The sequence below is a fragment of the Homalodisca vitripennis genome, chromosome X (assembly GCF_021130785.1).
Source record: "Homalodisca vitripennis isolate AUS2020 chromosome X, UT_GWSS_2.1, whole genome shotgun sequence".
Classification (NCBI taxonomy): domain Eukaryota; kingdom Metazoa; phylum Arthropoda; class Insecta; order Hemiptera; family Cicadellidae; genus Homalodisca; species Homalodisca vitripennis.
The window spans coordinates 60,159,590-60,183,252 of NC_060215.1; the positions used below are offsets into that span (position 1 = coordinate 60,159,590).

At 31.7% G+C, this 23,663-nt stretch overlaps 1 protein-coding gene across 1 annotated transcript; it reads right to left on the bottom strand.

The window, feature by feature from the left end:
- Window positions 1–5,246: 5,246 nt before the first annotated feature.
- On the bottom strand, window positions 5,247–17,904 carry LOC124369055. Its single transcript, XM_046826755.1, has 3 exons — window positions 17,645–17,904; window positions 15,365–15,718; window positions 5,247–6,015 (listed from the first exon to the last, which is right to left on the bottom strand). Exons 1-2 carry the CDS (start codon window positions 17,865–17,867, stop codon window positions 15,369–15,371), a joined length of 573 nt encoding a protein of 190 aa, XP_046682711.1. The 5' UTR covers window positions 17,868–17,904; the 3' UTR covers window positions 5,247–6,015; window positions 15,365–15,368.
- Window positions 17,905–23,663: the final 5,759 nt, after the last annotated feature.

Genomic DNA, 23,663 nt, shown 5'->3' on the forward strand with positions numbered 1-23,663 from the left:
TTCAGGTTATAGAAACATTATATTAACTATTATTCAATTAAATTTATAAAAGTATTACTGGCATCTCCAGTGTTAAATTTATTTTAGTAATTAATTAATTATCTTTTAACCCTTGCAATTTAATAGTTTTTCTTCAATTCTTGTGTAATAAAAAATAACTGTGAAGTCCAGATAATCAGCTTATTGATAATTCATGTTGTGTTGTATGCAGTAAAGTTGGCCTGCCAAGTTGTGGTCTAATGAGCTACTTACATCAAGTGCAAGAAAGGCTTATACAGGTTTAGCCTCACTATATATTAGTGCTACCTTTCGAAAGTGTTATTATTTATTGAGACTATTTTGAGTTATTATGGAGACTATTTTGAGTTAGTCTCCATTTCACTTTCTGCGTAGTGAGTCCTAGAATCTGGAGTAAACATCCATCTGAAGAGATCCAAAAAAATCTGCGACAAAGAAGTTCAAAACCAACTCCTTGCATTGTTTCGACATCAGATACCTACACTACAAAATCACGTACAATCTAGAGGAATATGTATTCTCATTGTCTTATTAGATGCACAATTGAGTGGACTAACATAGCTGGTGGGAAGTGTTGATTCAATACGTGTTGAGTTCAGCTCCACTTTACCTTACTCTTAGTGCTGCATCTGAAATCTAACTGAATCAGAATAAAGCAATACAATGTTAAATATTTACAGAGTTTCATAATTTCTGTACAAAAATTCGTCAATGGAGTAAAAGGATTTGTTAATGAACCAGTCTTTCAGTTACTTTTTTAGAGTTGTTGGTAGACTATTCTTGAGACTTGTTGGTAGGGCATTGAAATACTTTGCTCCGACATAAAATGGCTTTCTCTGGAAGAGTGCTAGGCGATGTGCATGTAGGGCAAACTGTTGGGAATATCTTGTATTATGTTGGTGGATGTGGATAAATCTCTGTAGATTCTCTTGTACAGCATACATAATTACTTCAATTGTATAGATGGAGGGTACTGTAAGTATTCCCCATTCCCTGAATGCATCCTTGCATGACTCTCTTGGCTTCAGTCCAGCGAGTATCCTTACAGCACGTTTTTGTAGAACTAAAACTCTCTGCAGATTCCCTCCTGATGTGCCTCCGTAAACCAAAATTCCATATCCTACACGACTTTTAAAAAGTGCATAGTATGTGACTTTAACTGCCTCTACAGTGGAAATTGTTCTAGTTCTTCGAATTGCATACAAAGCTGAACCCAGTTTTCTACATAAAAAATCCACATGGGTAGTCCATGACAAGCAATTATCTATAATTACACCCAGATGTTTTGTTGTATAGACTTGCTGTAAGTTTGGCAGTGGTGATAGCTCGTCTTTCTTTCTTCCCAATATAAGTTGTTTGATCTAGGTTTCGTTGAAGTCATTTTTATGGCAGTATTCTTGTGCTAAGTTAATACATATAAAACTTGATTTCTAGCTCTGTGGTGCTATCAAAAGACAGCAAAACTGTGTCATCAGCAAACATTACAGCATAACTATAGTCTTGAACATATTTTGGAAGGTCAAGGGTGAAGAGCACAAACAGGACTGGTCCTAGGACAGACCCTTGTGGGACACCTCTCTCCATAGGTGCTCTCAGATTTAACGGTTCTCGTTTCTCCATTTTTGGTTACTTTTAGTTCAATGAGTTGGCATCGGTTAGACAAATAACTGCAAAACCATTTTGCTGCCACACCATGCACCCCCAAGGCTTTTAATTTGGATAGAATTAAATCATGTCCAAGACAGTCAAATGCCTTACTAAGATCCAAAAATACACTTGAAACAGTATTTCCAACATCTAGATTATTTACAATGAACTCCACAAGATCTGCAAGTGCTGTATTTGTAGATCTGCCTCATATGAAGCCATGTTGCCTTTTGACTAGTAAATCATTTTGTGTTAAGTGCTCAATGAGTCTATTAAGGACTACCCTTTCAAACACCTTAGAAACAGTGGGTAGTAAGGAAATGGGCCGATAGTTTTGGACTGCCTCTTTGGAGCCTTGTTTATGTAATGGATAAACTTTTGCGATCTTTAAGCAGGAGGGAAAAATGCCTTCAGCCATAGATCTGTTGATTACTTGAACCACAGGATAAGAAAGTTCTTCTTTGCAATATTTTAGTAGTCTTGATGGAATGTTATCGATACCTGAAGACAGTGTAGGTTTCAATGAGGTTAAAATTTTGAGTATTTCTTTAAAATTAATAGTTGTAAGATTTTCGAGATTACTGCGTACTCTCCATGGGGTATTATGACAATATATTTGAGGTTGTCCTTGGATATAGTCCAATGTTCTGCCAAAGCTTCTCTGCAATGGTAGAAAAGTAATCATTAAAATGATTAGCCTCAAATTTTTTTCCATTGGTGTTTAGAGAAGAAGGGGTGGAAGAACAAGTTGTTGGAGCTCTTTCATTTTTTTACTATTTTCAAAACTGCTTTACTTTTGTTCGATGCTTCAGATATTGATTGTGCATTCAAGTTTTTACGGATGCTTATTAATTTTTGGTCATATGTCTTCGTACTTATATTAGCTGCAAGTCTATCTTCTTCCTTACCACTCAGGATGTACTTTTGCTGGGCATCTAGAAAACGCTTTTTAAGGACAATCGCTTCTGGGTCAAAGTATTTCTTTTTATTGTTACTTGGACCTCGAGACTTTTTTCCGGGCAAATTATTTCAATTGCTACTGTGATAGTATTTATAACCTGAGAGCAGGCCTCATCTACATCTGTTGCATCCCTCACTCTGTCCCATGTTTGGATTTCTAATAGATCCTTAAGCTGTTTTAAATTTTGATCGTTGAAGCTCCTATAAGTTGATGTTGATATGGCCTTACATTTTGAGGAAATTTTTATTTTGCAGTATTGGCCTGTGTGATCCGAAATTCCAGTATTCATGATCTGAACTGTAGTATGGTCTAAGGGCATATTAGAGCAAAAAAGGTCTATTGATGAGATTTGAATTATTTGTAATTCTTGTTGGTGGAAGGGACATCCTCTGAATGTTATAAGATAAAATTACTTCATTGAGTTTGTTATTTTACCTTTCTTTTTCCCATGTCCTATTCAAGCAGTCAATGTTGAAGTCTCCTAAAATGTAAAGTGAGCTGTTGTCAGTTGGTAAACATTCTAGTAAGTCATTTAATGCTTCAAGCTCTTCGTCTAAACAAGCACTTGGCGGTCTGTACAGACCAACTATATACAGCCAATTGTTCTTATGAATTTGAACCTTAACTGCTGCTACTTCAAAAACCAGCTCTTTACTGTGTTCATTTGTTAAAATTTCTTCTGTTGTATTGTCAATAAAACTGGATTTAAATATGGCCACTCCTCCCTTGCTATGATCCTTTCTACCAAATGCAACTACAAGGTCATAATTAATTAGTTTCACTATACAAATTGTATCTGCATGTAGCCCATGTTCATGAGAACCACGAAATGCGGATTTAATATTAAAAGTAAATGATTAAGTCTATCTATCTTATTTCCAATTCTGTCCACATTTTGATGAAAAACGGCTAGGCTGTGTGGGATTTTGTAGATGCTGGGTGGTACATGAAAGTATTTGTTTGACTATCTTCAACTTTTTTGCCAAGCCTGTTTATGTTTTCGTTACAGATTTTGTCTTGGTCAGATTTGAATTGAGGAAAGTTCTGGACCACGTTCTCCTCGAATGCCTTATCTAAAAAAATGTTGAGTTACAGTTTGAATTGGATTTTGGAGTGGAGAATTGATGGATGTATCAAACTGTAAAGATGAACCATTTTGTTCCAAATTGTAATTTAATTGTTCAGTCATGGTGAGTTTTATCAGTTTTTTTGACAGGGTTTGGCTGACCCCCTCAGTTGTGTTTTCATTCAGTGTTTTTGACAGGGTTTGGCTGGCTCCCTCAGTTGTCTTTTGGTTCAGTTTTTTGGACAGGGTTTGACTAACTTCCTCATTCAAATGGTGATTATTCATCTTCGAGTAATGTTTCAGACTTGACCCCTGGAATTTGGAGTCAATGTCCATCTAAATAGATCCAAAGAAGTATTTCGACATCAGAGACACCTAGACTACAAATCTAGATGAATAGATATTCTCATTGTCTTATCAGATGCACAATTGAGTGAACTACGATGGAGTGGACTAACGTAGCTGGTGGGAAGTGTTGATTCAATACGTGTTGAGTTCAGCTCCACTTTACCTTACTCTTAGTGCTGCATCTGAAATCTAACACTGTCTCAGACTTGACCCCTGGAATTTGGAGTCAATGTCCATCTGAATACAGTAGATCCAAAAAAGTGTTTCAACATCAGATACACCTAGACTACAAATCTATATGAATAGGTATTCTCATTGTCTTATCAGGTTCACAATTGAGAGCATTAGAATGTTTTAGAGACGGTCCCAAATCATGTAATTGAATGCTGATTTTATCTCCCAGTTTTTAAATTTCTGAATAGTTTGCTATCTAGTACATTAATTTCCATTAATTATTTATTATGTAGTAACTCAAATATTGCACAGAGTCACAATATGGAGTATATTATTGGATATAATTTATATATGAGTAGAGATTGCTTTATCTAATTTCCTTAAATAGTTTAAAAAACTGAAAAATCGGTAAATATGCATCTTTGCTTTTTTGATGAGCACATTGACGAGAGTATAAAATTTTTTGTTTTTATACTTATCTAACAAAGGGCATCTGCAAATAAATAATAAAAATGTGACGATATATAATTCCTTTGCCATTACTCTTTCTCACTAACCAACAATAAGGAAAAGAAACCATATTAGATTATGTATGAATGAAATCTATTGCTATTAGTAGCTACAGAGTATAGTATTTTCTTAAATAATCTAGACATTACATTTTTTAAGGGCTAATTGTCCACTTTGGTTATTTGAACAACTGTTTAGTTAAATAGATAATTTTATTTGTTTGAGAGATATAAAAGAATTTGTTTGCACCTTTATTATAAATTAGTTACATTTTAGTCGTGAATAAATTCAAAGCATAAGCCTATATCCTGGTTTGGATAATGTGTTCTTAGAAACCTATTAATCGTCTATCAAAACCCTTACTTCAAAATGAATGATGCCAGAAGTGAGGAGATCTTCCAAGAGTATGTCAAGTTCATCATAGTGACTTCAATATTTAATCTATTTAAGTTGTATTGTGTAAAATAAAATATTATCAAAACCAATGTTTGGAATATTTTCAATAAGTGAATATCAATTTAATTAAAAACAATTTATTAATACACACAATTTTACAATAACTGTAGTACTCAAGTTGTACCTGAGCATGATATAATAATTCCTTGTATGCTTTATACATAACAACAATTAAATGAAAAAATTCTTTATCTTCCAAACAAAGATAAATATTTAAGTAAAAAGTTAATATATAAATAACAAAATGTCAGCAAATAAGTAAAGTAGTCATTGTAAGTCAAATGAGCCCCATATAATAATTAAACACAAAACAGTATGTTATAAAACCAAAATTATAAATATAACCATAAAAAATACAGACAAATAAACAATAAAATGACAAATGAACCATGTATCAGCTTGGGGCAGAGACAAAAGATATACTCTTTGCAGAGGAAAGTTTTTTCTTAACTTACTTAACCCTAAATCAATTAAACACTCCTTAATTGTACAATAGGTCTTTTTAACTGGAACTGAATGTTCTGTTCACTTTTCCTGTTGTTCTGTTGTTCCTATTATTCCTGGATGTTTTTGTTTGTAGCTCTTGTATAAATGCATTAGTTTTAATTAGTAAGAATTAAAAAAATATGCCAACAGTCATTATTGATTGTACAAGCTCTTTTTAAAGATATCATTGTGAAACTTGTAACATTTAAAACAACAGTAGACCAATCAACAGCACAGTAGACTCATGATCCATGTTCAGTTTAAACCAGAAAGTTTTTGTTTATTCTTCATCAATGAAAGGAATATTATCATGATCATTTCCTGAGGGACCTGCTTCTATATCCACCTCCTGAAAAAGTAACAATAAAATTAAAGATCAGCAAAAACATACAAATAGAAGTTTTCACTCTAGCACTAAGGGAACAGATAACCTCGACAACGAGATAGAAACTAAACGAAAAAAAAAAACTGTTTGAACATAATGTTATTTTAATTACTATCAAACATTTACTTGCAAGCTAAAACCCCACAACATAGTAAATTGTCTGTATAATTTATATTAAGTTACAGTAAAACGTTTCTACTTCCTAATATACTTTATACAATTCAAACTTTCAATATATAATTTATTTACTGCTATTCGTATGGTAATGAAACCATGTAATTAGTTACACTGTAGAAGTCGTTTCCTAAATAAAAAAAAACTTCTTGAATTTATGATAAGTGTTCTCGGATTTCGCTTGAATTGCCAAATTATTATATAATCAAATTGAGAAATAATTTGATTATATGATTGCCTTTCTAAAAATGTTTTCATATGAACTGGGTTTTGAAGCAGATCAGTATTTTGTTTTTGTACTGCACTGAAAACTCCTCTTGAGGTAGTTTGATGGAAAACAAGACTTAAGCACTTCTACACTGATCCTCCTCGTATATTAGTTGGTGCTTGTAAGTACTAGAAATTGAAGTAGTAACAGGCAGGAGATCAGTTGTTTGATTGTAGAATGGTTGGTCAAACAATGAACCACATTGTAAATGAGTGTTCTTTTTGCCCTTTTTAGCAAGGGTTATAAAACTTAATTCGGTTTGATAAAACAAATATATAATTATTTGAGTAATACAGGGTGTATATTATGTCTGGAAACACCCAAATATATCCTTTAATAATTTAAATATAAATTTTAAACCTCTTACAATCGTGATAGAGATTGGGCATCTACTTTTTGGAACAATGTTTTGTTATGTCACACCAACGGGGGACGTCCTGCCGAGGGTATCGTGAATATTCTTAATGGAAGCCTATACCTTGTGATACATAATTTTAAAGGTAATAGCTTACTGAATTGAATGCCACAAACCGCATCTCAAGGGAATTATTCTATCAGAAAATAGAGCATTTTTAGTATTGAAAATTTACTGATGTTCAACAATGTAATTTTAACATGGTTCTTGCCACAAAATGTGTTACACTAATTTTTTAGCATTTTTTTAAATGTTCAATTAAATAAAACAAAAATTTCATTTTAAGCTGGTTCTATTAGCACAAATTTGCCAGTTTTTATTACAGTACAATTATGGAAATACTTATGTTATTGATTTCTTATTACAAATAAAAAATAATGTATGCTGTTAGAAAAGTCTTACAACAAACGTTTTACCTGCATTTGGTGTCAAAGCAATTGTTCGAACTGTGTTCCTTCTACGGTTTGACAATGAGCCAATCTTGTGTAAAATGATTCGACAGAGTTGCCTAACATTTCTTCAGTTATCAAAGCAATCTCCTCTATAATCCTGTTTCTTAGGTCTTCCAAATTATGAGGCTTTCTTCTATAAACATTGGATTTTAAATGACCCCATAGGAAATAATCGATTGGTGACAAATCCGGAGATCTTGGAGGCCATTCGATTTCTCCTCTTCGGCCAATCCATTTATGAGGAAACCTTAAATCCAAATACTCTCTTACCTGTCTCCCATAATGGGGTGGAGCACCATCCTGCTGAAACCATACATTATCAAAGTATTCTCCTGATGCAATTTGAATAGCTGGGATTATTTCATTTTGGAGCATATTGTAGTAAAGTTCGGCATTTAAATTTCCATTGATGAAAAAGGGTCCAACAATTTTGTTACCTAAAATTCCACACCATACGTTCAGTTTTTGTGGTTGCTGTGAATGGGACTCAGTAATCCAATGTGGGTTTTCACTAGCCCAGTAACGGCAATTGTGCCTGTTAACATTGCCATTTAGGAAAAACGTTGCCTCATCAGAAAATAGTATGTTGGTCAGAAAATCTCTATTGTCATCACATTTGCGCATCACAAGTTCACAAAACTCAACTCTTCTGTCGTAATCATCCTCACTTAACTGTTGGACTAAATGAACTTTAAATGGTTTGTATTTATTAATTTTCAAAATCTTACTCACAGACATAGGGTGCATATCATGTTGCTGTGCTGCTTTTCTGAGCGATGTATGTGGGTCTTCAATAAATGTTTGCAAAACATCTAGTGCATGTTCTTCATCTGTTGCAGATTGTATCCTACCCGACTTTGGCCGATTACGTACACTCCCTGTCATTTCAAAACGCTCAATAGTTTTTGATATTGTTGAAACACTTATGGGATTCCTTTCTGGGAAAGTGTCATTAAACAAATTACAAACTTCCCGATAAGATCTTTGACGATCGCCATATCCTCGCATCATCAACAGAGTAATTCGTTCTCTTTCAGACAATTCCATTAAAATGCCAAATAAAAACTGAACTACTGTAATTAGATAACTTGTTGACAGCAATGCTTCAGAGACACTGATTAACTCGACAGGAATGATATGACCTTTGTCCATTTGTAATTCCCAAGCTTAGACCTGTCTAGTGAAAGCTCCATGCTCAACAAACTGAAACCTGTAGACCAGATGATTAATAACACAATAATGTTTCTCATAGGCTAGTGACCTTTGTCTCTTTAAACCTTCCTGCTGACTGGAAAACACCAAGTACAGATTCATAAGTAATCAGAGAAAGTGACTCATAAGTTTTATTCATTGTAATAAAAACTGGTAAATTTGTACTAATGAAACCAGCTTAAAAATAAATTGTTTATTTTATTTTAATTGAACATTTAAAAAATGCTAAAAAATTAGTGTAACACATTTTGTGGCAAGAACCATGTTAAAATTATATTGTTGAACATCAGTAAATTTTCAGTACTAAAAATGCTCTATTTTCTGATAGAATAATTCCTTTGAGATGCGGTTTGTGGCATTCAATTCAGTAAGCTATTACCTTTAAAATTATGTATCACAAGGTATAGGCTTCCATTAAGAATATTCACGATACCCTCGGCAGGACGTCCCCCGTTGGTGTGACATAACAAAACATTGTTCCAAAAAGTAGATGCCCAATCTCTATCACGATTGTAAGAGGTTTCAAATTTATATTTAAATTATTAAAGGATATATTTGGGTGTTTCCAGACATAATATACACCCTGTATAGTAAAACACTGAAGAAATAAATTGAATGCAGTATAAGCTACAAGAAACATGTAGCAAGCCTAACTTCAGAAAGAACTCCACTGTTTCTGCTTAAGATAGTATAGTCAGTGTTTGGTTAGGATAATTAAAATCAAACTATTAAATATTAAATATATAACCCTGAAAGATAAAGAAAATATTTTGGTCTTTCTGTAAGGAGATGTAGACAATTAAAGTATAATTTGGGAGGAATTTTGTTATAAGGCCCAAATGAAATCTGTTGAAAATTTATAACATTTTATTAAAAACGTGTATTTAATAAATAGTGTAATCTTTTTAAGACATAATTAAAACATATCACTTTATGAAGCTATAACTCATATACATACCGTACTTAAACATTTACACTTGTAAAATGAGACGTTTTTATTTTGGCCTTGTTACAAAATTGCACAAATTTACCTACTTTAAATGCCTTGTGACAGCTCATCAGCTTACACATGACACAGTCGATGGTCCTGTAAGGTATAAATTATTCAAGGTTATTGAATATTTACATATAAGGACCATGGGCATTATTATATTACATTAAATATATAATATTATAAGTATTATTGTTAACCTATACAATATTTATTACTACAACAAACCTTTTGTCTTTCTCACATAAGCACAGATACAGAACTCGTACATTTAATTCTACAAAAAAAGTGTTAGTGAAAATTAATTTTTAAACAAATGCATATTGAAAATGTTGTAGTCCAGTCTAATGCATTTTTCTCTTTTGAATGAAGTTTCCACCAATCAATCCTAAAAAAATATCAGTTCAAGTTCCGTTAAATTAAATGTTGAGATTTATTATTTTTTAATTTATAAATTATCATCTATTGCAGGTACTAATTTAAACCAAGCACAAATAGTACGAAATCAGAATTTATAAATATTTGTTACAGGTAGAGCGTTTTACAAACATTCGAGGTAAATTCAATTTTAGCCAGCCATTATTAATACATCTATAAATGTTTGAACTATGATAGGTAGGGCTTTTTGCGTAGCACTGTGCAAGATTGACCAGAGGTTTAAGCTTAGTCAGCATCATGCCAGTATGGTAGCGTTAGGGGTTTCAGGTCTAAAGTATCTGGCTTTAAGTATGGGTTATTAGTTTTTTATTTACCATCAAACTGTAAATGCAGTTAAATCAGCATCAGCCAACTATATAAAGTCTGACTGTATGGCTGAAAATGGTGACTTTCGGTCTCTTTATCTTATTGGCTAACAATGATATGACTATTATTACATATCTGGTGGTTGGTTTTAAGAATGCCAAGCTAAGAAAAAAATATTTGGAAGAAATCATGGTTTTATATTTTTTAACCTTTTAGATACCATCCCATTTCGATCCCCACCAACACTAGTGTTAACACACGTGTAAAGGAAGCATGTTTTTCCATCTTCAAAATAGTGTGACTGATGAATGATTTATTTCTTGGGGGAAATTTCCCTATTGATTTAATGAAAAACTAGGTTGCGTATTTATACAATGCAAATTAGCTCTTGGCTATGTAGCAATAGGTCATGTTCAAATTCTACCTGTGTTTGAAGCATGTCTGTACTGTCCACCTTGCACTGCATTACCTCTTACCCTTATTGTGTTTGACAAGAGTCTTGCACAGTCCTGTAATCCATGGCATTGGCTTTTACATTATTGTACATTTTTTATGGAATGTGAGATTTTTATGGAATTTACACTAAAGTTTAAAAAAGACCCCATTTTTGAATTTGTCAAGAAAAGTGTTATTTTTTTCCAGTTAAAAAAATTTATACTTATAGCATATGTTCAATTTTTAAATTTTATAGCTTGCATAGTTACATAGAAAAACACTAATGTAAAAAAAGAACAGAGAGGTAGACTGAACTATATGCCCAGACTCAGCATTTAGGACATGCATTTATAAGAATCTTTTTCTTAATATAGTGTGTTTAACTATCTCTCGACGTTTAGCACCCTATTGTGTGTATACATATATAAATAAGCACACTGTTTCTATACCTACATAGAGAGGATTATCTTACTGTGTTCATTTTAACTAGGATATTACTCAGAATTTCGATATATTGTAAACATCCTAATATACATTGAATCACTTAACAGATTCTTAATCAATGATGTTAGATAATTCTCAAATAATGAAAATTAATACAATGTAAACATGTCAGATGGAAACAGTGATACATTGATGGAGAACACCTAACAGTTTTGTAGCAGTTTAGGACAGAATTTGGTTTGAATACATGATTTATAATTATAAGAATTTCATATCTAACACTTCAATTGTCAAAGTTCGCATTCAGAATGGTTTAAACACCACCATTTCAACATTTAAGAACAAACGTTGTCTTTAAAATTCATAATCAGTTGTCTTTCATTAGATTTTTAAGATAAAAAATAAAGAAGAGAATTAATTTATGATTGTTATCAAGAGCTTTCATTCAAAACCAATAATTATAATAACATATGTTCATTAAATGGCATTAAATTCTAAATTAGATAACTAGTTTAGAAATAATAAAAGTAGATTCTATGTAAATAACTTTTAGTGAAACAGATATATCACTGCATTTTTTAACATCATTTGTAGTCTAGTTAATAAGATGAATTATTGATGATTAACTAAGTTTGATGGGCAGCACGGAGAACAGCTTGTTTGGAAAGAACCTTTTTTGTAGCTCTGATAAGTAAATTGTTGTATTTGCAGTCACTAGCTAAGATACCCATATTGTAAATGTATTAATTAGATTTCTGAAGTTATTGTATTTGTTGTTAAAATTCTCTACAACTGCTGGAAATAAAATTTTGTTAGAGAATATTGCACAGGCACTCTCTCCATTTCCTGAGGGTTGTTAATCAGGGTTGTACTCAGCTTTGGCGGCCCCTGAAAAAGATATTCGACCAGGCCCGTCATGATTAGCAAGCTTTCTTGTCCATTGACGCAGTCCATTCAAATAGAATTGTATGGCGAGACCTGGCCTGCACCCACTGAGAGCCCAGGCTCTGGTACAATTGTCCGAAACATCCGGTCTGAGTACAGGCCTGGTGTTAATAACTACAGTACTCTTGAGGAAAGATTAAGTCTTCCTACAGGTAAAGCGGTACATAACTACAACACACATTGTACAACAGGGTCCATACTGCCATATCTCTGTACATGCCTTTTTGGTAAGAAACCATTTGGCAGGAGCTGTGGAATATCCTACATTTAAAGCTCTGAAGGGGAATGAATTAAAAAAGAGTCTTCAGAACTTCATACCCAGCCAACCAATCTACCCTTGGAGAAGGTGATGAACCTTTTGACAACTAATTGAATAAATTAAGTTTAGCATTGACATATGTACTCCTATTTTATTATTATACTTGACATGTAACTATTCTTAAAGTTCATACAATAAAGAATGTGATAATTGACTGTTGATTATTGACCTCCAGTAAGCCAAATGGCTGACCCACTGTAATTGTCTTCTTTAAAACAGTGTTAGAGTATTTAAACAAGAGAAACAATAGCAATACCAAAGTACATTTAAAGTACTGTATATTTTAGTCCCTGATTACGTATTAAATTTATAGTTTTAGGGTGTACAGTGAGTATGTCATTGTTTACATCTGGATTTTTTAACAGTGATGTGTTGTTAGATCGATTAAGGCATACCTTGTGAGATGATAAAAGGTTTCATTTTCGATGGGAGAAAATAATGTAGTTACATAAATAACACAGTATTGAAAATAGTATAATTCTTTTAAAATTTATTTTTACTGTATTTGTGATACTCATGTAATACAATCCTGTTTTCTTGCTTTGTAGTGAACCTGCTTCCACCTTATAGTACGGTAGAAGAGAACTGATTTGTACTGTATGAGCATACATTATAATTTTTCATGAAATCAATAGAGGAACTTTCTTTAAGAGGAAAATTGATCATCAGTTGTGCTGGTTTTGGTGGAGGTTGAAATAGGAGGATATTTAAAAGATCACTTATGCCAAATGATGTGTCGGGTTATATATTTATTCACTTATAACCAACCAACCATAAAATACTAGGAACAAGATTATCCGAAGTTGATGGGACCGAAAGTTTAGATAATGAAAATTTCGGATTAGACAGTTCGCCATTAAAAACTTCCTTTTAGTAGTAATTGATAACTAAAAACTAAACAGGGGCATAACACACATATCTATCCACGTACAGCAAAGATTGGCGTTTGGTACTTATAGTTGTAAAGTATAATCAATTTCTAACGGAAAGCAAGCTAATACCATAATAGTATATACAGCACAAGTAGAACGATGGCGACCTTAATGTACATGTAAATAAAAGTTTAAATCAGCATCAGCTAATGAGGTAAAGATAGACTTGTTTGGCTAAACATGGTGAATTTAATCTTTATGTTGTTCACTGACACTGATATACTGTAACTATTTTTCACATATACTATATATAACCAAGGGTTCTGATGGTTAGTTATAAGTGTGTAAAGCCAATAACATTTTTATGTGTAAAAAATGGACCATTTAGTATTTTTATCCCTTAAATTACCCATTTCACATCAAACCACCTCAGTCCACATGAAAACTAAAGTAGCTGGCCATCAATTTCTTTCTCAAAGGAAATTCCACTATCAATATAAGAAAAACTAAGTTGTAACTAAGCTTGTGTAATAAAAACTGGCTCTTGCTTACTAGACTATTATCATCTTCAGTAATGACATCTATAATGTTTGTGGACTTCATTTTCTGCTGGATATATATACAAGGTGATTTGGGTAGTGTTACCGGCACTTTCTGAGCTTATTGTACTATAAAAAATATGAAAAAAGTTCATATTAACATAGGTCCGGAAATGCTTTGTTACTAACCACAGATTTCACACACAATTTAGTACCCGAGGTTAAATGATCAGTTTGAGAAGAGGGATTTAGAGACGAATGCAATTTATATAATGGTTTTGACATGATAGATTGAATAAATTTTGTTCCATAACTGTATCTGTCTTATTGTTTGTACTATGTAAAACACAAAAAAGAGCATTCGTAAAACAATTTTTTATGTTTAACGTACAATTAATTTGTTAAATAGGTAATAAAAACAAATTTTTACAGAAAAACTTGTAGAAAATGCAATACTGAAGAAAATTATGTACAATAAGGCAATTACAATTAAATAATAGTTTTTTATTCAATTTTTACTACCAACACTTCACCGTGCAAGAAACTACTACTGCTGTTCAAGATTATCCAAACAGTTACAACATGTACCTAAGCATCTTTGTTACTTAACCTTCAAACATGGTAAATTATGATTTGGTAAGTTGGTATCACAAATCAGCTGAACAACAATGTAATGTTGTGAGAAGTGGATAATATTTATTATCTAGTCTGTAATAGTTCCAAAGAGTGCAATGCAATACAATACAAATAACTGGATATTTGTTTATTAGTTTAGTGTAATTTAAAATTGCAGCATAATATTACGACTGCAATGCCTTTGTTATTTACAACAGAAGAATATGCCAACATGATATTTATCTTAGGCTTGTGTGACAGAAATGCAATCGCTGTTACTGCAGAATACCAAAGACGTTTTCCTAACCACAGAGTTCCAAACCCGAAAACTATCAGTGGAACATTTAGTACCTTAAGATAAACGGCTAACCATCCAAGTATTAATACTCACTGTGATTGTCCTGCCCAGAACAATGTCAATATTGAAGAAGCTATTATCGTGGCTACTCAACGCAGTCCGGGTGTTTAGTACACAACGCCTTTCCAGGCGATTTTCAGTGTCTTAGTTTATGATAAGGAGGACTTTGCGTAACAATAAAATGTTTCCTTACCATAAGCAAAAAGTGAAAAATATTCAACTAACTGATCCTCCTCTTCGTTTAGAATTTTGCAACTGGTTAATTATGAATTGCCAACATCACAAATGCATTTTATTCACGGACAAAGCTCAATTTACTTGAGATGGCATCAATAACCTTCGCAATTAACACACTTGGGCATATATATGTACACACACACACACACACACACAAACACACATATAAAATGACACATACCGTAAATCAAAATAAATTTTACAATGCATGTGAGTAAATTATAAATTAGATTTGTAATTGAGATGTGATTATTTGTAAAGGACCACGTTTTAAAATTTATGAGTTTACTTACAATTTCATGGTTTGAAGTCACTAGAGTTTTCTCGTATTTCATTCCTTTCTGTATCAGAAGTTCTTAATTGTTTTGGGGTAGCTGGTACTACAATGGTTTCATCAGCGAATGTAACTGTCTTTCCAGACCGAGTAGTCCTCTGCCTCCTCTCACTTACTTGAGGTCTAGTGGTATCACAGGATGTTGTCGGTACCATCTCTACTTCTTCTGGAATAGTACACAAAGTTGGATTGTTTCGCCTGGGTTGTGCTCTTTGCAAACCAAATGATGAGTAGGCTTGACGACTTCCTTTAACCATGTTTTTCACATTTTCTATCATTAACATTATTAAAATAACCAGAACTGTCATCGACACTGAAACAAGAAGAGAATACATTTCATGGGTTATCAATTTATAAAATCTCTAAATGATATATGAGCAATGTTAATCTAGATCTGCTGTTTTATATTCGTTTTTCTCATAACCCTGACTTGATTTTTCATGAATGATATATTTACACATGTTTATATTGAAGTGTTGATGGCCTAGTGGTTTAAGATGTCTGATTTATATCTGAGTTGAGGTTCAAATTCTGTCTGACTGTAGCACATTTTATCAGTACCATTAACCTTGTGCTGTACCAACTCCCTTCCTTATTCTGTTTGATAAGATATTTGCACAGGCCTGAGACCCATGAGTAGGGGTAGGACAAGGCATAAAATGGGATTGGCCTCTACTTAAAATCAAGAATATCATACATATTACATTGCACATTCTATAGATTTATGATTTTAGAGTATTACTTCTTTCATAATACTACCTTTATACTAAATACATTTTTGGTTATTCAATTTTTCAATTTAGCAAAGTATAATTAATTAGCCAGTATCAAACAAGTTTTAATTTTAACATTTTTGTAGGCTTTAGGAATAGATTGGCTAGTTTAAAACAAAATGTATAATCTAAAGGAACTATAATAATATTGTGAAATTTACTATTAATAAACACACAATGACTTAAAAATTAATTTGATATTTTTTATTCCTCTATATAGCAGTGTACAATGGGGAAGGATTATCTTCCGTAACATTTTAAGTATGAAATCTTGAGGGTGAATTTAAAAAATTGAAGATAGCTGAACTCATTAAGGAATAGATAGTACATTACATAATACAAATGTGATCAGTATGTCTCCCATGACAGTTAAATTTACAAAAATATGTCATGATATAAACAGCTGAGTGACTTGTTCATGGTACTGTCCTTTGTTTATCGTTTCTTATTGGCAATGTATATTTGGAAATATGACAAGGTCGTTATAAATATTTTATCTTGGGAAAAAATACAACGGTTTGGGGTACGATTTCTTGCTTCCAGATACTTCCTAAATATGCTGCTGTTCTATTGGATGTGACTATTCTCTGTCTTAAAAATACATTCTCTAAATAAAGATATTTTCATTTGATTTGACAGCTACAAACACCTTCTGAAGTCAAATAATGTGAGAGCACACAAAACTAATGATTAAACTGTTGAGTGGTCTTTTTTTAAATTAAGCTCACAGATAAAACCAAGTTCTCTGATGAGGAAACAATGTAATTAAGAGTTACTTAGAGCTTCTTGTCACTGACTTTTTTAGGATCTCTTCAGATAAACAAGACTCCAAATTCCAGGACTCAAGTTTGTGATAGTGTCTGATTCTATATGCTGCAAGAGGAATTGGAGCTAAACTCAACATTCACATTGAATCAACCCTTCCCACCATAACTATGTTTTGTGCAGAAAATTTGGTTGCTCCACCGTGCTTAGAGATCTTGTCTATAACATTGTAGTGCACTCAATTGTGCACCTGATGAGATATTGAGAATAATTCTTTACACTCTATGTTTTGTTGTCAAGGTGTCTAACGAATTAAAGATTTCATTTGAGCCTCTTCATCACCTACTTTTTTTTAAATCTCTTCAGATGAACATGACTCCAGATTCCAGGAGTGAAGTCTGTGACAGCATCAGATTCCAGACACTGTAGTAAGATAACACATTTCCCATTCCGTATTCTAATTTTTACCATTTCAATTAGCCAAAACTATAAAGAGTTTTAATAGATATGTATCATCATATACAATTATAATATGTATATCAACTGGCCAAAATTTTGGAACAAATCGATAAATGTTTCTGTTTTTTGAAACTTGAACCTGCAAAAATTGGGTGTGTCTACAAGAACTGAACATTTTTTTTACAAGAGTTATTGCTAATCAAATTAAGATACATTTATATTTAATAAAACTAGGTACTTACCAACTATAATGATGATGACCTGATTGAGTGTCGCCTTTTCCTTGTCAGTTTTAGTTCCATTGATACCTACTTCGAAAATTTGATTAAAGGTTGTATTTGTTGCATTGAATGTTTGATACTTGTAGTCATCACTGGTGTCATTTAGGAAAGGGAATGTTGTATTTTCAAATATCTCACCGCTATAATCTTCCATCATATCCAATAATGCATTAGAGTCAGTCATATTGAGTGATAGGTTTTCCAACAAAATTTCAAGTGTAAGACCTAAAAAAATTTTAAATTTACTCAATGTTATATAACAACAAACATTTGGATCTAATTTCGGACTAAACAATTACTTATAACCTAAATTAGAGAGGGAGCTTGGTTGTACCTCGCACTACAACCTATTTTACGACAGATGAGTGTTCCAAGTGAGCATTCTATCAGTATGCATTCCCAGGAATTTTGTCTTATTGACCACATCAATAACTGTTTCATTTAATATTACTGATGCACTGTACTCTTGGAGTGATCTTTTTCCAGAAAAATAAATAAAATAAGATTTTGAGTCATTTCTAAATAAATTTAATTCTGTTTGGAATTTGAACCTTCTAAGCATTGCTTTTCTAACGCTTCCTTGAGAGCCAAGTGAGTGGTATACCTTGTATTCATAGATCAAAATTTGATGATCCACACAGTCAGAAGCCTTTGATAAATCTATGAAAATGCTGATTGTAGGTTTTCTAATGTCTAAGCCCTCCAGAATAATGTCAGTAAGCTGCATGATTGAGAACAGTAGCCCTCAAATCTGATCAGCTTCTGCAAAAGCCTCGGACTTTGAGGACACAAATTTAAGTAAGGGAGGCGCAAAGGTTCTTTTAGGACTAAGCGTGGGGACAAACTGTCCTTTTCCTTCAGGATACAAAAATAAAAAAGCTGCGTGATTGCATCAGTTGTAGACATACTCTCCTTAAAACCTAATTGCTTTTTACAGGGGATACCAAATTGGTCAAAGAAGAGTAGTCTAGCTCCAGCTTTTCAAACACTACTCAATGCCTGAAGAATGAAGATCATGCGATAATTATCTGGAGTAGATACAGGCTTGAGGATAATGATTTTTATGACAAGGGACAATTTTCGTTTTGTTCAGGTTATTCAAAATGTTACAGGCCATTTTTGACTAATTTCTGACATTAAAATTTTTTTTACGTTGTAATCCTTTGAGGCAGTTTAGCTATTAATTAAAAAACATTTTATGGATAAAAAAATTTTTTAAAACTATTTGTTGCTTTCAGTTTTTAAAATGTTATAGTATTCATTCATTTTTGCTCTGGAAGTTAAAGTTCCCGTAATTACCCAATTGTTCTGATTTAAATGTTTTTTTTCTTATTCTTTTTTGAGGACAAGTAATACAAAAGGACTACATCAAAGTAATACAAAAGTAAATCGTAGGTCTGAAACATCATCTACATCTGAAACATACACATAACTTTGTTCAGTGAGTTACTAGTTCAATGTGTTGTACACGTATCATATTCTGCATGAGTAACCGATTACTTGTTTCGTGGTGACTTATTCTCCTACTGATCTGCCATATTGGTAAGAAAGATCTATAACTCCCTCACACTAACACAGAGTACTCTATATTACGCTGCAGAGATAGTTCAAAAGTAACCAGTTACTCGTGTTGAACAGGTATTGCATTTTTGCATGAGTAACTTGTGACGTGTTACGGATCCAAATAATATGCATGGAATTGCAACAAACCAGTGAGTATTAGTGAGTCATTCAACAATGAGTACTCATTTAATATAGCAGTTATGTGAAAGTTTTGAAACCAAATTTTAAAAACTAATAAACTTTTCCACTCGTGCTCAAACATCTATTAAAGTGAAATTAAGTCATTCCTTATTTGCTAATATAATGTATGGTTCGGTAGAGAACTTTCTTATTCAAAATAAATTTAAAAATTGGTATGCAAGCACCTGCGACTGTGAATTTAGAATGTGTGCACGAATTATTTGGTCTGCTGGAGTGCTTGCACATGCTGACTAAATTCATGTTTCTTGTTGAGTGCTGTTACCAGTGATATCATGTTAGCAATGGCGGAATGGTAAAAGATCAGGGAATTGGTACAGAATATACCCCCTGGCTAAAAAAAAAACTTGGGGCCTGTGCTAATTTTTAGTATTAACTCGAAAAAAAAAAAAAATCGTTCCAAAGTATCCTTGGACAGGACTAATAGTTAAGTAAAACATAGAAAGGAGTGCTAGTCAAGATATCTTCATAGATATTACTTGCTTAACCTAGATAGTATTATAAACCTTTATTATTTATGACTCTCAACTGCTATTGGCATTGTTTAGATAATATGTTATTATGTTTTACTTTTGTTAATATTTGTATTCAATATGTCCAGAGTTATCACATTATTGACAAAAAATATATTGTATGGAAATCAACAAATTTAATACTTATTGTGAAATGTTTATAAATTAAAATCAGCAACAAATTAGTTTTTAGAATAGTTATAAGTTATTAATATTGATGAATTAGAAATTGAGCACATGTGATTAGAGCAGGGGTGGTACCATAGTTAACCTTTAACTTTATTTTAAATTTTTACTCTACACTGAATTGTGTGAAATGATATTCAAAACAGAATGGTTATAGAAACATGATAGCATATTTATTTTCAAACATAAATTAAAATTATGTATGTTAAACTATTACTTTCAACATAATATTCACTAACAGTCCAATTGAAAATATCATTTACTTATTTCTACAACTGATTTTAAAAGATACTTGTTTCTTCTCACAGAATCAATTTATTACCAATGTTATATTGTTTGGAGAAAAAAAATTGTAAATCAGCCTCTGTGGCTAAATATTCCACAGAAAAATTTATCTTTTTCATGAAGATTACCAAAGATTATGAACATTAAATCTTATTTGTGAATAATTAAGGTGGTGCAAATTAATTTTCATGGTTGGAAAAATATTTTTAAAAGTTTTGATTACAGGCTTTTAAGATGCCATTTCTGATGACAGAAAAATTTTAAATTGTTTGATAATTCTATAAAAATTGGTAGGCATTTGAAGCAACTTAGGAACATCTTAATAATCAGGGGAAAATGGTTGAAAATAATTTTATAAACGTTTTACATTACAGAATGTACATTAAAGATGTACATATTGATGCAATAATAAAAAATATGTTGTTTTTGTAATTAAATGAAATATAATTTCTTGAAGTCATAAATGAATACAAAAGTCATCTCCTAAAGATATATAACTCATGTAAATTTCACAAATTTATCTTCAGCGGTTAAGGGTTGGGCATGATTACAAAATTGCCAAAATTTCCTGGAGTGATAAAAACATTATTTATATTTTTTCTGTCTTCTAAGGATAAAAAATATGAATTAAAAAAAGTTTTTGCCCAAACCATAAATCTATTGAAACACATTAAAGGTACTGAGCAAACCACTCTTAAAAATTAAGTTAATTATTTCCAAAGGGGCATGGACTAAATTTTGAGAACGCAGTTTACGCATACCATCTACCTTACCTGTAACACAAGTCTATATTGTATTAAATGGTCCTCCACATAAAGATGTGAACACCAGGCTCTTCCTGGCAAACAACTATCTGCAGTACTGTAAGCAGATTCCATATAACTCACCTACCTGGTATGCATCATGTGGCAATACTGATCGAGCTCAGATTCAGCTGAGATGTAAACTTCAGGATTGTTATTGATAACTTGGTTGACTCACAAAGATATCAATTCGCGGTAAAAGGCATAGTTCCTGATAAGTACAATGGTAATAAAACCAGCCCACTATTACTTACCAGCCAATTAAGCCGGTTATGGAACACGTACAGTACACTGTTATAGTGGACATAAATGTTACTATTCATACTGCTCCCTCTTTAACCCTTACATTGCCAACATCTGTCTACTTTTGGGGTGCCGCACAGAATATTATTGTAACACTCTACTACTGTATGGGACGATGAAAGGGTAAAATAAGATATCAAATTATGTTTTGGTTTAACCTTTAGTAATGATTATGTCATATAAAAGAAATAATGTTAGAATTCATCGTTCCCGCCACCAGACCAAGATGTTTGTTTCGGGTTGTTACTGATAATTTTAAAGCACCCAAAACTTTTTTAATGCAATGTGATATATATGCATATATAGGAATATGCATATATATTGCTGTAAATCTTGGAAAGTACAAGAGATACAGCAAAGGTTAAATGGACAAAGTTGTACTTAATAACAAGACCAACAAATTAATGTGCTCAAGTTGATTATTGCTTGTGTCGTTCACTCACTGCGCTGAAAAAACTTATTTTGGTCAAAAATTTTAATCTGTCACAGCTCTCATATTAGTACCTATATTGGAACGTTTTATAAATGAAATCTGCATGAAATTTCCTCAAGTTTTTAAACAATTTAATTTAATTTATTTTAAAATGTTAACATGACTAAGTTTATTCTAATTAAAAGTAAAATTTATAGTAAATCTAATTATAGTAAGTATCTATTCTGAGTAAAACAAGCTGTGTTCTAATTTAATTAGATTCTTTAATTATTTTTATATGATGATTTTATATATACTATAAGATTATAAATGATACAATATGAAACTAGCATGCTACTTTGCTAATCAATTACAAAAATGTCAGTAACAGTTTTTTTTAGATTGATCTTTTCTAATAACTTCTATGGTTTACTAAACAGCTGATTGATTACTAAACACTGTGTGCAGTAAAAGATCAGTCAGGTCTACCAAGTATCTGAATAGTAGAATAAAAATTCCTTACACATGACCCTACAAAAACGGGCATTATGAATTATTTGATGAAACCCAAGAGCAATATAATTATATATATTTCAAATTAGTTAAAAATTTGCTTTCTTTTGATAAAGTAAAGATTGGGTTATTGTCTTTAAATAAATTACACAAACCCTACACTTCCTGCTTGCTGGTCTTGAAAAATTTAAATATAATACATTAAATAAATTCAAATTAATTATTATCAATTTAATTTAAATAATAATTACTTTATTAAAATTTAGAAGTTTTATACATTTACTTTTACATAAAAAATAACATATTGTGTGAACTGTGTCTGTTGTTCTATAGTGTCAGAGAGTGGCATTAGTGGTGTTGAATGTTATATAAACCACATTTATTTTAAAAATGGCTGTAAAAATACAAAAGTTGAGTATTGAATCATATGTTCAATGTTCAAAATACACGATGAAAAGTAGATTAAACTAAGTAAATAAATTTTACAAAAATTAAAATTATTTTACTTCATAATTGTTTTACTAAAAATTTGCTTCTAACAATGTTTAAGATATTTATATTATTTCCAGCTAATTAAATAAATAATATATATAAACTGTACTAATTTAAGTATTATTCAAGTTTAATGAGTTATAATTATTTTCAATTTATTTTATACAGTTCTAACTGAATTTATCTAATACAGTAGAATTAAATCAAAATCAAGTAGTGTATTAAATTGCTGCTCAGGAAAACACACATTAATTAATTATTTTATATTAATTTCATGCTTCCACCAAATTGTCAAAAAAGAAACAACATGATCGGAAGTTTTTATTTAGTAAAGATGGGCAGCTGTGTGTAATATAATATAAATCTAATATCACGATGTCTGAAAAATAACGTCAGTTGAATGTTGGAAAATATACTTATTGTTTAAATATAATGTTTCATTTTTATGTTATTACCGATCAATTACAAAGTTTAATTTGTATACAAGATTTCACGTTAATACATTATTACTCAAATTAAACTAGTAAAGACTCAATTTACTAATTATATTTATTATTGGAAAGACCGGAAAAGCACAAGATCGAAAAAGTGCTAATTTATGGTTAAAAGTAGATCAAATGAACGAACTAAATAAAATGATATAGATATAATTTTGTTAAAACAAGCACTTGCCTCAATAATAGTCAAAAATAATGTTCAGAGACGGAGTAGCT